Source organism: Cavia porcellus, unplaced genomic scaffold (genome assembly GCF_034190915.1).
Source record: "Cavia porcellus strain 051 isolate PalLab524CR breed Dunkin Hartley unplaced genomic scaffold, mCavPor4.1 scaffold_15, whole genome shotgun sequence".
Lineage (NCBI taxonomy): Eukaryota > Metazoa > Chordata > Mammalia > Rodentia > Caviidae > Cavia > Cavia porcellus.
In genome coordinates this window covers 53,888,122-53,904,686 of record NW_026947498.1, presented here as the reverse complement: position 1 = coordinate 53,904,686, position 16,565 = coordinate 53,888,122, and the positions used below count along the sequence as shown (strand labels likewise).

The window sequence follows — 16,565 nt, the reverse complement described above, 5'->3', positions numbered from 1 at the left end:
TATTTTTAGTCTGTGGACCTTTTAAGTCATTAAGTCTGGGAAAAAATGATCATAAAAATGAGGGGGGAAAAGACACCTTAAGAAAAGGGCTCTCTTTGATCAGTAAGTTAAAATCCTTTGGAAATTATGGATTGGGAAGGCAAATATAGCATACATTTCCAACAAATTTCATTCCAGCACTTCTGTTTGGGCTCACAGATTTCTTTTACTTCAGAAAACAAACATTTTTTGAATCATGAGGACAATGCATAAAAAATGAAAATTTGTCTATGCCTGGAATCATAGATAAAGCTGGCATTGAGAAAATACAGGTATTTGTTGAAGCCATATGATGGATACCTGGATTGAAACACTTATCTCTTTACTTTTTGCATTTATTTAGAAGTTGCCACAATTTCAAAAAGGTAAGAGATTTATGATAAATTTTAAGTTGGCTTCTCCAAGTAAAGATCTTTGTAATACGTACTGAATGGAGTAAAAATTAGTTTCAGCTCACTGTTGGCAAAACATTTCATATTCTATTTAAAAGGATAGACATACATACATGAAGGACCATATAAGCACACATGTGTGCTAACACTTTTAACAGTTTTACTAACATGGATGCCCCTCCGAGTTTTATTCTCAGTAGTGGGAGTATTCTCATATAAAACCTTGAACTAAATGATATAAAATTTAACCTATTGGGAGTTTTCTAGCCTATCATATCTCCTGAAACAGGCTATTTTTGAATTTATTTTGAAAAGTTAGGCTCAGACTGTCTCTTGAATATGTTTAAGAAACAAGCTTACTTTATACTTGGAATACAAAATAGAATCAATAGTTAGCATTTAATGAGCATTTACATTACAGGCCCTGCTTTCCTCCTGTTTTCCCCTCTCAACTCCACGTAATAGTATGAGAAAGTTCCACCACTGTTACTGACTCACATGTGCTTCAGGAAGGTTAAAAACTTAATATGCAATACAATCACCGTTGTCATTTTGCTATCTTGTTTTGAAATTCTGTATCATTTTTTTCTCTTTAAAAAAATCAATGGCAAAATGGGTGGCACCAGAACCTGGAGCAAGTCTGTTTGAATGCAAACCAGCTTCACAATGAATATACAGTGCACATGTGTAGTTTCCAAAGGATTAAAAAAAAACCCTTTATGAATCAGGAACACCATATTTAGCAAATGTGAGGTTGGAGTTTTGCTTATGGGTTTACTGATATTATTTCCATAGTTACAGCTCAGGGAAAGACAGTACATTCAGAACTCTTCCCCAAGTGGCATCCCAAAGGCTCTCAAGAGGCAGACTGAAGCCTGTACTGTATTTCCTTTCTTCCGTTGGATTCAATGCCACCCTATAGCTAAGTTTCAATGTCCAAAACTTAACGGGAAATGGGAATATCAGGCAAACAGTTTTAGGGGACACCATCCTTCAGTGTTCTGAAATACCTGGGATAGCTTACCTTTATAATTTTCCTGTTTTTGGTGGATATTAGTAAACTGAAGGCACATACTCTATGGCTGATAGTTTGAACATAAACAAATGTATTTGAATAATATCTTTAAAATACTTCAAATTTTTATTAAATATTTTTATTCAGTTTAAGATCACAGTTAAAGTATTTTAGCATGTTATACACATGACTTACATGTGCAATTTTTAGAAATATCAAATTAGGTATAAGATTTTGAAGAAAGAAATGATATAAATGTGTATATTGACTTTTACTACACATACATCTAAGAAAGCAATATTCTGTTGTACCATTAAGTGGAAATCATTTATTACATGGCATGTTTACACCAACTCTAAAGAGAACCAAGCCAATTTCTGAAAGAAAAAAAAGAGCGATTCAGTTATGCTGAAACCGTGAACAGATTTAAGACCTGGTGGTCAAATGAAACTATGGTTAATTTATGACATTTGAGTAAGTAATTCAAACCTATGAGAAAAGGTCAAAATCTAGTGGGTGGAGTCTCAGGTGTTTTCTTTTCTTTTCTTGATAAATTCCTGAGAGCAAGAGACTTGTTGATAGTGAAATGAAAAAAATGCTGTCAAGCAAGATACTGAACTCTAGCAAACGTTCCCTACCCTCGGATCTGCTGCTCTTTGAGCCGAGGCACAAATGTGAGGGGACTTGGGCTCACCCCTGGTGGGCCACAAAGAGAATCAGTGACAATTCATGAGACACACTTATCTCTGTGATTTAGGTTACAGCTGTGAGGTAAGATTTGCATTGCGCATAGAAAGGTTTAGAGGCATTGAATTAGAGCCTTGTTACTCAGTAACCAGTTCTGGCCCAAGTTATCAGGAAATCTTTGGAAAGAGGATTAATGTTTAGGATCACTAGTTCTGTGTAGAAAAATCAGTTTCAGGGTATGATCACTTTTGACCACTGACCGACAAAAAAACAACAAAGAAAACCAGTCACAGAACTTTTAACTATAAGGTTCCTTCTCTCAACTTATTAGTATAGATCACACCACCAGAGATAAAATTTGGCCAGAAAGAATTTTTTTAAAAAAGAAAATGTATATTTCTATATTTGAAGTAAGTGTAATACAGACAGAAGGGGATGTGTAAGTCAAATGTATATGTCTTGTTATTCACCCTTGTTCTGAAATGTACGAAGATAATGTCCTACATGAAAAGGACGAAGCCATTTAATATGGAGTATAATAAACTTGATCACTTCCAAATTAAAGAAAAGCAGTCCATCGAACCCTGAATACTTTACCAGACACATCTGGTAAGATGAAATGAAAAACTGCCTCTTTTTTTCATTATACATATGCTGTTAGTAAATCTAATAAAGTAGTTTATAAAGTCCCCAAACTAAAATACAACAAAATTCAAATCTAACTCTTTGGGAATGCTTGTACAGACAAAAGCAACATCTAATTAACAATTAGTACACTTTGTATAAGGTGCAAAATAAGGATCTATGTGGAGAAAAGCTAAATTTTAATTTCCACCTAGCAGTTACTCTGAATACTTTATAGGTCAAATGTAACAATAGCATTTGCTTCTACTTCCCATTTTCAGCAATACACTGGAGAAACCAGTGTGAAGTCAAAACACTGCAGTGGAAAATAGTGGCACTGAAGTAGAAGCCAAAAAAAAAAAGACAAAGTTTTGAAACAGGACTTACTGAAATTAACCTTGAAAGCCGAGGTAGCCCATTGGGATTGGCCTTATATGAGGACTCTGTGGAGCAGTGCAATCAAAGTGAATCTCCTTAATAACATCATGTACACCCCAATATTCCCTTCACAAATGACGACCCCTGGCCTTCCCGATTTCCTTCCTTGTCTCCGATGCAGCGGTGATGCTTCTCTCCTTGTTGTGTGGATGCTGTCTTCCAGCCTCCAGCTGCCGGTCTTCGGAACACTTACGATTCATACAGTAGTTTAGCAGGCAGCATGGTTCCACTGCTTCACATTAATGCCAAATGCCAAGCTTGGAACAGAGCTATTTAGTATTCCCCAACCCACCCCAGCCCACTTCATACACAAAACATGTCCTTCAGTTTTCGGCTAACATCTATCTGTAGCAATTTATAATTTGCTTGAGAGTTTACATAGGTGCAAACACTTTTATACAATGGCCAAAGACTGCAGAGTGCAAATAAATTTTTATGACTCAGAATAGCATCTGACTTAATAAGAACATGACAGGGATTGAAGATGTCGGGTTCTCAACAAGCAGACCACTTCAGATGCAACTTTTTTGTTCATAGTGTTCCATCATTTTTTTTTTTTTTTCTCCAGCAGTTATAAATGGCAGGAACTAGATGGGAATTATTTCAGCATGGCTCTGGGAACATGTAACAGAATTAATGAATAATTTCTCATTTTATGGGAAAAAGACTGTCGGAATTCCAATGGTAACCTTCAAAAATGGTTTACTCTATTAAGAGTTTTGGCCCAAATCTGGGCAATAACCTAATTTGGGGGCAAGAACCTGTCTTTCCAATGTGCTTGTGGGCCATTTTTCCTTTCCCAATGTCATATACAGTACCCAAACAAACAAAAACTTCAAGGATGTCTTACAGTATTTTTTTCTTTCACTCAGCTTCTTAGAGCTGCATTTTCAGTTATTATAATATACTCTACATGTTTCAAAATTACATAGGAAATACCCAGAATAACTAAATAAATAAAAAAGCCTAAAGAAAACTGGAACAATACTACGTCTCCATCTGAGACGAAATCTTCCACTTCTAGCATTGCAGAGAAGGGCTAGGACAATATTTTTCAAAAGATTTATATACAGGTTTGAATCCAGAAATTAAGGTTAAAAGCATAAATATTGATAATTTCAACTAAATTCAGAATTGTTTCAGAAAGATATGATACAACAATTTAGAATAAAACAAAGCAGAAGAGCATCGTATTTTGGTTTGCTTGAGATATACATAAGGTGCAACAACATTTTTCTTGAGGGTGCTGTGGGACAAATGTTAGTGTAGATGAGATCTGCGGGCAGATTAAAATATGCACCATAGCAGTATGATTTTCCAAAATAAGAAAGAATGAGAAAAATGAAATGAAAATGGTAATGAAGGAGTGCTATATATTGGTCTGAAATATTTGTGCTAACAAATGTTACCTGAAAATACCAACACCCCCTTCGCCAGCAGATTCAGGGCATGAGAAGCACTATTACTGAAATAAAGACTTTGCTCAGAGAAACGACAGGGCATGTGCCTAAAGAACTATAAAGCTTTGCAGGATTTCTGCTACTCTCAGTGCCTAACCGCTTAAAAATTAAGCATTTCTACAAAAAGGTTTGTTTTAAAGTATCTGAAAACAGTCATATCCAGGAAGTTGCCCTCCCACCCGCACCCCTGCCTAAGGGAAAAGCCACTGAGGTTTAGGAAAAGCAGATCAAGTAAGATATTAATCACATAGAAAAAAGTAATTTTTTTGTTTTGTTTTTTAAAAAAAGTCCCATGAATGTACAGCAATCTCATAAGGAACTCTAGTGAAATGTAATCAGAGGACGGAAGGAGGGATCTATTCTAACATGTTCTCTAGAGTAACAAGTTAGTACCATTGTCAAGATGCATGTTCTGCACCGTACAATTTTTGTTGTTGGTTCTTTGTTTCTGGTTTTTAAAAAACTGTTAGTTAATTATAATTTTAAAATCACTGCTAGCAAGTGGTCCAAAACTCCAACAGCCACCAACATCAGGACCCAGCAATTTTCAAACATTCATATTTTTGTTTTGGAATTTAGAAAATACTATTAAAATAGCATCGTAGTAAAAGTATACTAAAATCCGGGGCTGTTCACTAGATTTATTTCTATGTGAATGGGATTAAGCTATAACCACTGATCAACCTTTTATGAAGTTCTACTTCCTCCATCCTCACAATGAATATGCATTTTTGAGGACACCGCTTTGCTGCCCTCTTTTACCTGCTTTTGGGGAAAAGAAAAAAAGAAACTTTCTATGTATTTTTGCAATCTTGTTAGTATGTTGTACATATTTTCCAGCACCGAAACTGAAGTAATATCTACAACCGTGAGAAGCTAAACCTAGTCAGTATTAATAGAGTCATTTTTTATATGGCTATTAGGTCAAATTACAATTAGAAAAAAATCATCATTATAATTCAGTCAAGTATAAATAAGAAAGCTAGATAAAACCATGTAAACTGTCACCATTTAGAGATCTAATTCAAAAGCTTCAAACTTGAACTAGCACTATCAAAACTCTGCCAGTTTGAAAATCACTAAAAATTATTGCTGGAATCTAATTAAAATTTGGTAGTTTGTGCTGTGATGCAAGAGTGGGGAAATACTTTGTGCTATGGAACAAATACCCTGTAAAATCTGTAGCCTCAGACTAATTTTGATTTATCACTTTGTATCTGTTGCTAGGAAACAAGACACTGTGAACATCAGGTGGTTTAAGTCAATATGCTGAATGTTCTAAGCCAGTTAATCCACTTGGCACTGGCCTATGTAAGGTTGACTTTTATGTTTAAAAGCAAAAAAACACAAAAAGAAAACAGAGAACCTTGCAGGTGGATCTACAACGGAGAGGCCCACCTCAGGCATCCCTCCCCTCGTCATTTACTCAACACGTCCTACTCAACATGAACTTGTAATGGCTCTAAAACCTGCAGGGCCAACTTGGCTGTGCATAGCAATTGCAACCCGTCCAGTCTGTACTTGATGGATGTAAAAGATCTATAGCTCCAAGTCCACATGAAGTGAGTGTCTTCAGTGTGTTTAGGATAGCGAAGTAATACTAAGGTCACTTCTGAATAATATTTTTGTCTTTTTTGTTTGTTTGTATGAACGATCCATTGGTCACTTAGACCACTGTGTAAAAATAAAAGAATCCTCAAGGCATGAAAACATCAGTAATCTGTCATCTGCAGGACTCTTCCCTTGTCTGGGAAAATATTTGCCACAATTTGCCCCAAGCAAATTCTTCTTGGTCACTCAAGGCTAAGAAAAAAAATTCAGATTGTAAGAATTGTAGGTTTCTCTCTCTCTCTCTCGCTTTCTCTCTCTCTCTCTCTCTCTCTGTCTCCCTCTCTCTTTTGCCAGCAAACTACACTCTGGTGGCAAATATAAAAGTGCAGAATATATGGACCACGAGGCCGAGCATACACCGCTAACAATGGTACATCTGCCTGCCCATGCTGCTTGAGAGTCTCTGGAACAGGCTTTTTAATATTTATTCTACAATATAAATGTAGGTATAAGCTATTATATAAACCATCTTAGAACTTAAATCTCCATGTACAAAAAAGACTAAGAATATCTAACAATAACTAGTGCAGTGCGTCAGTTTTTTTGTTTTGTTTTGTTTTGTTTTGAAAGGATAACTAGGCAATATATGAAACTAGTTTCACACTCTCTGGTTGGTAAAAGAGATGCTGGATGAGCTACAGTAAAGGCAGTCTTTTACCAAGTTATCACCATTTACTGTCAAAAGCCTTCAATGGAAAGCAAAGCTCGAGACTCATTCTGTTTCTGCTCAGTATCAGAAAGACGACAATACCCTCAAAGATTCTGGGTTCCAAAAGAACAAACTGGCCCAGGATGCTAACTTCTGCTTCAAGTGAATCTGGGCTGTGCAGGGCAACAAGCACTTGTGTGCAGTCTGTATTTTCCACCAATTGGACTCACAGGCATCCCTTGGTAAAGACAAGGCTAGGGTAGTAGGTAAAGCACAATGTTTTACAATTAAAGGGCGCTTCACTGGTCAGCGCAAGAAATAAGTACGGGAGCCTGCGGCATTTCTTTTGGCTGTCCGTCGTGGGTGAGTGGAGTTGACCTCTGACCTCTGTAAAACAAGAGGGGAAAAAATCACTTAATCAGAGTTTATTAGCAATAGAAGATGATGATAAATAAGTTTTCCAATATCTTGTTTAACAGCTATTGCTACTTATGCTGTTCATTGTAATATATATATATATATATATATATTTGTTTATTTCAGTTCCCCTCACACAGTTCAACAGCATGCTCTTTAAGCTAAAGCTCCAAACAACCAATCACCTCTCTTATTTTTAGAGATGAAATCTGAAGCATCCACAGATTTGGGGAAACTTCCTAAGAAATGGAAAACTTTCAATCAAGAACTAAGGTCCTGACAACAACCTTCTTCTTGATCCACTGATAATAACAAATCCCTTTCCTTGCCTTGCCCCAAAAGAAAATACCCCTATAATGATTGGTAATCTCTAGCCTTATTTCTTAGACTACAGAATGCACCCAATTTAAAATTTAAGGCCAGCCAGGGGTGGCGGCGTACATCTATATACCCAGCTATGGGAGTACAAGGAGAGAGGAATGCAAGTCTGAAGCCAACCCAGAAACTTAGCAAAACCCTGTTTCAAAATAAAAACGTAAATGGGCTAGGAATATAGCTCGCAGGTAGAGCATTTGCTTAGTGTGTATGTGGTCTTGGGTTAACCCTAGTACTGCAAAAAACAAACAAACAAAAAAATCAATCATGACCAAAAGTGAAAACTACAGGTACACAAAAGCAATGTCTCCTTTGCACAACTAGTAATAAATAATGCAATTTATCTTACAGTTATGAGAAAACTGTTCAAAATTCTAGGCAATTACTACAAAGACAGGCCTGGCCACCTCCTGTATGTGCCTGCTACACCTCACCAAGGCACCCTAGTGCTCTGTTCCTACGCTGGTCTGTGGCACAGCTGTGTGGGAAAGAGGTGGAACAGCAGTAACTAACGTTTCACTGGTTTGGTCTTTCAGTACAGTGTTCTTCTCCATAGCTAACAGAACAAAAGAATTCCTTAAAGATTCAGGCAATATATGCCCCAAAACTATACACCAGTGTCTTGATTTATAAAAAGAAAAACAGATAAAATTAATGGTCACTGAATAGTGCAAGATACTTAGGATTCTAGAAAAACAGGTTAGAATCAAACTCTGGATTAATCTGTTCATTCATGTGTATCTGCTACAAGTACCAACTGTTCAATATTTAGGAAAGATGAAATGAAAATGCTATTTGATACCTTTAAGATTATTTGATATTAAAAGATCCAAAAGAATTTAGTATTATTAGAAAAGAAGTAACAGCAAAAAATGAAAAGTATAATGTGAAAGCAAAGAGGTGGACAGAAATTGGGGTGAAAGTCCAGCTTAAAAAATAACAAAGGAGAGGAGTTACAAGTGTGACAGAAACCAACCAACGGACGGATCTAGCTCCAGAGGAAGGTCAGTCTGTGAGGTGCTTCGTGTTCTGCATTACTAGCACTTGCTGAGGCTCTGGTTAAGGACCTCAGTTCAAATCCTGTCTCAGGCAAAGATTAGTTGTCTGCTCTTGACAACTTATTAAATCACCTGCACCATCATTTGAACAAGACTAAAAAGACCCATCTGAGAGAGCTAAAAGATTATACTTAATGAACTTTCTTTCTTAAAAACTAGTACATAAACCTCCTCTTAAAGATTTGTTCAAACTTTCTATATTTTGCATTTGTAAAACTGTCTCCAGAATCTAAACACAGATTTACTGAGTAGATCACGGTTATATTTTTCAAATACATTACTTCACTCTTGCACCTAGTTTCTATTAATTCCACAACTTACCCTCTAAAGCATGAACCATGTAACAGATGCTTACATAATGATTAAATGGGGGTACAACCCAGATATAACTGCATTAAGCCTGATGGGGCTACTTTAACAAGTAAGGGTTAAATTTAAAATGAAAGCTTCCTAGAGTGATCTGTGGCAATAGATATTAAGAACATTATGTGCTAGGTTGATGGTAAAATTTTAGTATTTAGTATTGTCTTTTGAATGAGAAGTAAAGAAAGGAATCTTTACACTTCATGTTTTCTGTGCCTGCTACCTAACTTAGGTAGTTACACTTCAAGAACTATCTCATGTTCTTTACTTACTTCACTCATTCCTTTGTTTCTGTTTTATCTTATCTGCTGATTTTAACAGGCATTGTCTAAGCAAGCTGGGACATGAAAAATAAAACCAGCGCTTTACTTTCAAATTACGCAAGAAGGACACAGAGCCACCAACAAATCATTACTGCCAGGTGTGGCAAGTGGTCTCCAGCAGTACACACAGCCTGGGGCAGCAGGAGGAGCAGAGGAGAAAGGAGGACCAGGCCTCAGGGTGGGAGCAGCAACAGCAGTTCACCTCAGAAAATGCTGCACAGAGGCGAGAACTTGATCTGGGGAGGACCAGTGCGCTTGTGCGGGCCTGAGGGCTGGGGAGCAAGCAGGGAGATGCCTGTTATCCGCTGTCGCAAACTGAGAGTCAAGGGAGGCTGGTTATCAGAGAGAAGACGTGACCACAGTCATGTTTACAGAGTGCAAGGGGACAGTGAGAGTCACTGTACGGTGGCCTTTTCAGGGCCTGTATTATGACCCTCTTCTGAATTTTTACACCACCTCTGATTTCCACAATTCACAGTAACATTCGAGGAGCTATTCTACATTTCTTTTCATGTCATGTGTTTGTCTTCTACACTGTACTGTAAAAAAATTCTACAAGTGGAGAAGTAGTTGTGTATTACCTGCCTCAGAGACTCTGGCAGACTTAAAACAACGTCTGTCAGCATTCACTTGCTAATTAATAGGAACTTGCAGGGCACACATGAAAAGGAATTGGACTTTCTGGGGTATCTAGAAGGTATCTGTGAGAAAGCACTGGAACAGGGAAGGAGCAAGGAGTAAACAAAGCTCACATGAGGCCTCGGGGTGTATCTGGATGTGGAAAAGGAGTAGGAAGCCCTACAGGAGGCTATGTGAGCTGTGCAACGCTTCAAGTGCTTTTACACAAGACAGAAAGCCTAAGAAGGAACTAGCTCACGGGCAATCCACTTTGAATAAAAATATAAAATACCCAAATTTACAAATGGCCCGTTCGGCTTCCTAAAGGATCCATCATATAGCAGAACATCCACTTACACGCTTAGAACTTAATACACTTTCTACGGGGCTTCATTGACTTCAAAGGGTTTTCACAACTATGATCTCATCTGATCCTTACAATTTAGTGATTTTTTTGGGGGGGGTATCAGTATGCTTAATGGAAGATGAGACACCTGAGCTTCAGAGAAATAAAATTACTTTGTAATAAATCACAGAGAGTTGATAAAAAAAAAAACCAAAAAACAAAACCCAGCCTCCTGCCTGTCATGAGTCAGATGCCAAAAAACCTCTTCTCCTGAACCACTGTTCAGACAGCTGCTCCCACCGTGCCACTAGCACTACCCTCAGATGGGAGCATTCCCAGGTGAGCACTGGAAGGTCACAGTCATTCCACACAATGTCTCTACGGAATGAGTGCCACCTACTTTCTTTATAAAAGAAAAAGCTGAGGGTAGAGAAGTTTAATGATACTGCTCAAGATATTTGGTTTTCAGGTGGCTGATCTAGGAGTTAAACCCACGTCTGCTACCACACTTTATGATTAGAGGATGCTGCCTTCTTATTATCAGATTTTTTAAAGATGCAAATCAAGATTAGCCCTAAGATAATATATTCAAAAATATAAGGAAAACAAGCCTTAGCTGACCTACTCCCTTAAATTTTCCCACACTATTAATCAGCATTTGAACTTTTATAACATCTCATATAAATAATAACCCTGAACAAAGTCTGAACACCAATACCTTAAGAAAAATGCCAAAAGTGGTGTCAGAAAGATTGGTATGATTTTTGCATAGCCTTCACCATCCATGTCCCACCACTGACCTGTGCACATTTTCCATGGCTGCCACTTCGGCCAGTGCGGCGAGGCTGAAGAATGCAGACACGGCAGGTATCTCTGGAGTACTGCTCCGCACTTCCTCCACCTCGGTGGTGTGTGCACATTCGTCACTGCAGTCTGGCTGGCTCGCTTTAGGGAGACTCCTCTGCAGTTGCTCCTTTGGTTTGTCATCTTTAACAGAAGAGAAATCCATCACCAGAGGATCACTCTGCTCTCCAGGGAAGGAATGCTGAGAAAACTCTATGTCAGACAATGTGAAAAGAACTAACGTTCTTCATTGTGTGATTTTGCTATCCATCAAATACTAAGGCTTTTGCAAAAAGTCTTCTTCTATAATAACAAAGCATTTTTATTAAGCTCAATTGCAACCTGCAGCAGTGGTCAGCGTTGTCCTGGAGCTGAGCCAAGGAGAAGCTGCGTGTTATCCAAGGTCAAAGAAAAGGTCAGTCTTGGAGGAAGAAGGAAAAGTAGGCCTTGGTCAAAATAAAACCGAAGGTACTTGTGCAGGTGGGCCCTTGCAAAGCCGAAACACATTTCTTAAAAATTCTCATAAAGCTCTGTATACCCTAATATAGCAATATAGACATTTTGCATTCTGGGTTATGACCACATAAGATAGGCTGATCATCAGATTAACCAAGCCTAATGCAATCCCACGTTGTTTTATTCTGAAGATCTACTTGGCAAGAATACAAAGGGCCCTCTGATATTTATGAAGAGGTGAATGAAATGCTATGTAAATAGAATACTGGAAATGAGAATACTTTGTTATTCAGACATTTAAGTGAAGGGGGAGTTCTAATCATGGATTTTAAAATATTATAAATATAGCAAACAAGTGATAAAAGATGCAAATTGGGACATAAAAGTGGTATAGTATTTTCCTACATAAACTGATTATTTTCTAGAATATTTAATTTTTACTGCAAATGGAAATGAATGAGAAAATAAATGAACAAGGATATGACAATCTACAAAATGAAAGTCACAGAACAGAATTCGGATTGGAAAGGAAATGAGGGAGAAGACTACTGAAGTAAACAAAAGGACATCAAGATTTCGGTCCTTACTCTACTTCTACTTAATTTATTAAACAACACAAAATTCCTCTTCTTTTAAGTTTCATTTCTTATATAAGGATTCAATTCAGGGACTTTAATATGCCTTATGGTTCTAATTATATATGCAGACTACATGGAAAGCACATAAAATTAACTAATTGTCTTCTAATTCTAACTCAGCAAACAATCCATCTCCTACAAACACCTAAGTTATCCCAAATCATATAAAATTAAATGCTGGAGATGCTGAAAAGCAATAGCTAATGCCCATCTGGTATAACATCCCAAGATGTTTTTTGGGGGAATGCTTAGTATCACTCACTGCCAAATCTCTTACATAAGGATTCCTAGGGCAATTTTGTCATGAAGAAAGTCCACTGGAAACAACAAGCAGGTTACAACTCATGACTGAAAATGGGGAAATTTACCATTTGGTTAAATTAGAACACAGAACTCAAGAATCTAGACACATTCTTGGGCTCCCAAGCAGCAGTCTATACCAGCCCTGTAGTAGTGCTGGATGCATTTTAACCCTAAGCTTCCTTAATCCGCTTCTCTGAATACCTGATAATCTAGGTTTTAATGGCATGAATAGTAAACTATGGAGAAATGGATTTATCAAGTATCTTTAAAAGTCTGAGCTCTTCTGGAAATTTACTTAAGACTGCTTTGTGTATACCGAGAAAAAGAGCTGAGGATTCTAAAATTATCTTTCCTTTCTAGAAATCTAGATATGCTCTTGGAAAAATATCTACAATTTTAAAACATGGAATAAACCATGTGTGGAAGTCTCTAGAAAGCTACAGAACAGAACAGAACCACTGTTGAATGAGGAACACAGTCAGCTTGCAATCATTCACTGGTCAACATGGCCATGATGGTCACCTGCTTGCTCTAGTTATCTCTTCGTAAAACTCCCTCTTCTTACCCAGAGTACCTCCTGCTGGTGATACCCGGCCATCTGCTGTCCTGACAAGGTGTGTGATCTTGGTTTTCCTTGCTTTTCGCTTTTGGCTGCCCACCAGAGGTTCTTGCATTGTTGGTTCTGGAGTGTTGGGAATGGATAGGGCATTTTTAACCTTATAAGCAGGCTCTGTGGTGTTTTTGTCTTCTGAAAATATGGCTGAAATAGGACAAACCATATATAATTACACACAAAAACACATGCACCAACATTGCTTTTGGAAGGAAATGTTTCTTTATGACCCATCTGAATGGATAATTTACATTCAGAATTTTCAAAATAATGACAGAAACATGAAATGTTCTCATAATTTGCTAACTATTTATCTGTATTTGTTTTAGTAAATTATGTAAAGAGGATTAATATTCTCTCTCAACATTTCCTAAGTCTTTGGAGATTGTGGGTTGGTGGGAAGCTAATGAACATAAATTTGAAGGAGCTACTATATATCCCATCAGACCTCAAGTTCCAGTTGTGACCAGGGTTCCATCTAAGACTTTTTTGGCTAGTCAATCTGGGCAGAATGGTATAAAGAAGTTTTTCTCCGCTTAGAACCCTGAGAATAAGTACTGTTTCTTAAATTTACATTGACTATAGGGAGATCTGCCTTCAAGCACCAGGCTGGACTGATTAAAAAGGAAATGATGAGGCCTGACATTCTTGCCTGTATTGTGACTGCTCAGTAAGGACAGGTCAAACACTGATGAGGTCAGCACACACATGAAACTCTGCCATTCCCTGACTTCTGGAACAAAGTAAATGTGCTTAGTGAGAAAACTTAATGAAGTTTTACATGTTGGCATGGCTCAAAGAAAAAGCAGCTTTATGTAGCCTAATTGCAAAACCAATCAACTGTTTAACAGCACACTTCACTTTTCTTTTCTTTCTTCTTCTTTTTTTTTGTTTTTTTTGAGACAGAGTCTTGCTATGTAGTTCAGAATGGCTTTGAATTCATGGTGATCCTCTTGCCTGAGGCTTCCTGAGTGGGGATTACAGGTGTGAATCACCAGACCTCACTAACAGCACACACGCTTTTATCCTGAGTTACTTCATCAAGAGTAAGGTATTTGTCATTAATAGTTTCACGTTGGGTTTAAATACAATGAGAATGTTTGTATCTTACATACTTATTTTTTTAGGATTTCATCCTCCTACCTCTTCAATTTAAAAGAATATTATATTGACAGGAGTTTAATACACATTTATGAGGATAAACATGTAATCAACATTCATGATTAAGACCCCCTCTCCCCCAAGTGGCTGAAGGGTTTTTAGCAGGAAAAAGAAGCACTTTTATAATTTTTTCAATCTCTTAGGACAGGCATAGAAATCATTTTTGACAAAGAAGAGGGGCATGCAGATGGGAAAATCAAAGTCTGACACGACAAACTCCAGGCAAACTAAACTTGAAGGATAACTGAAGATGCTTATTTCAAGGTAAGTCTGAAGTAGACACTGGCTATATATATATAACATATATACACACATACACACACACACACACACACACACACACACACACACATATAAAGCTAAAAACCAGATGGGGAAAAATAGAGCAACAATAACTAAGGGCATGAAAATTACAACTTTTGGTATAAATACTTGTGTAAGCCTCATTTGAAATTTTTAATCTTTCTAATGAGTTAAGGTGTGTACACAGGAAAGAAGAGCTATGAATTAGTACTTAGCTCTGGAAATCATGGCACCTTATCTTTGAAAGATGCCTGAAAGAAAAGGCTGGTTACAGATTTACATCCTAAAACAAGTGAGAAATAATTTCAATTTTATAAAAAGAAAGTACGGGAAACATATTACATGAATCATGATTTGTGGCTTAGTTTTATCTCAGTATTACATAACAGACAGTTGTATGGAGACAACACTTAAGATAATAATTACGTTTAAAAAACCCTACTATTTGGCAATGTATCTAAATACCATTTTTAAGTAAGTAATCAAAATCAAGAAAAAGGTTTGCTTTAAGTTATAGACTTATATCCAGGTAAGACAGATCTACCACAATGGTGATGTAATTTTGGTAATGTCATTTACTTATTCTTACAACATTTATGCTTTGATACTTAGCTTAACATAGACCAGAGGAAGCATATTAAAATGTTTGAAAACTTGAAATTCAACAAAAGCATCAAGCAAAATAAAAGACAACGTGGTTAGCAATATTCCAAAGAAGTTTCACAACTCTATATTAGGCTTAAAATGCAAAGTGCCCTACAAACACACAGAAGTCAAAATGTGATTTTTATGACGAATATTAAATAAATCTTATTACATACTCAGAAGTGCCAACAGTTCTAGTTTCCTGTCCAGATCAAACAGTTGTCTCCTCTGATTACAGAGGCAGTCTTGCTAAAGAGCTCCTGAGTATCGTTACTGTATATATTACTGTACATATTACAAAGAATATTAACCTTTCCCTTTTGTTTCCTCTTCCCAGAGAAATCCACAACTGCAGAGGAAGGGTATAAACAGGGTTCTGAAGCTGAAGGTACTACATCAGAAAAAATAGCTTATAGAAAAAACAGACAAGGAAATAAAAGGCATGAATACCAGAAAAGGAGAAGTGGGCTGGGAAAGATGACTATTTCTACAGAGACACTATGAGGGTAATGAAAGGAACGTTATGGATTCTATCCTTAACTTTGCAATTTATTGATTTTAGGACTACAGGTCTCAGTGTCCTCATGTAAACATGGAAACTGAAATGATTAGCTCTAATGATACCATTCAGCTCCCAAATAATGTCAGTTTTGCCACAGAGTCATCCTTCTGGCCAGGGAAAAGGAGCCTCCAGTCAGGCCCAGAGTCCCATGACTGGGGAACATTATTCCCTTAACCAGCACTGTGATTGTTTTGTTTAATTGGTGAGCTTTCAAATAGTTTCATTTCTATTCAGTTTTTGTGCTTTTCTAGTTTGTTCCTGATGAAATGGTAAAAACACAATAAGAAAACCACAGCATAGCAGAAAAGGTACTGTTCAGACCCAGAGGCAGCCTGGGACTTGGAAAAATTCAGAAATCAGCAGACAGGCGGTCAAAGATCCTTTGGAAGGACAAAACACATAAATACAAACAAGTCAAAGATATCAGTATGTTTGGACGCAATAAAGGATAGAATCGGGTTGCAGACAACATGGAAGACACACACACACACACACACACACACACACACACACACACACAAAAACATACACTGGAAGTACTCATAAGCCATCCCAAGAGAGGCGATGTCACTTCCCAGAAGAAGTCTTGTCTAACTATTATGATTCGTTTTTGAAAAAGGTAAGAC

General features: G+C 37.2%; 1 protein-coding gene across 7 annotated transcripts in view; it reads right to left on the bottom strand.

Moving 5' to 3' along the window:
- Positions 1 to 1,549: 1,549 nt before the first annotated feature.
- Bbx (BBX high mobility group box domain containing) overlaps positions 1,550 to 16,565 on the bottom strand; it is a 220,786-nt gene continuing 205,770 nt past the window's right edge. For all 7 annotated transcript variants that reach the window (XM_063224901.1, XM_063224902.1, XM_063224900.1 and 4 more), the window contains 3 exons: positions 13,221 to 13,415; positions 11,216 to 11,402; positions 1,550 to 7,302 (listed from right to left, as the gene is read on the bottom strand). In XM_063224901.1, coding sequence (XP_063080971.1) covers positions 7,215 to 7,302; positions 11,216 to 11,402; positions 13,221 to 13,415 — 470 coding nt within the window. In that variant the 3' untranslated portion in view covers positions 1,550 to 7,214. The remainder of the gene's footprint in view (positions 7,303 to 11,215; positions 11,403 to 13,220; positions 13,416 to 16,565) is intronic.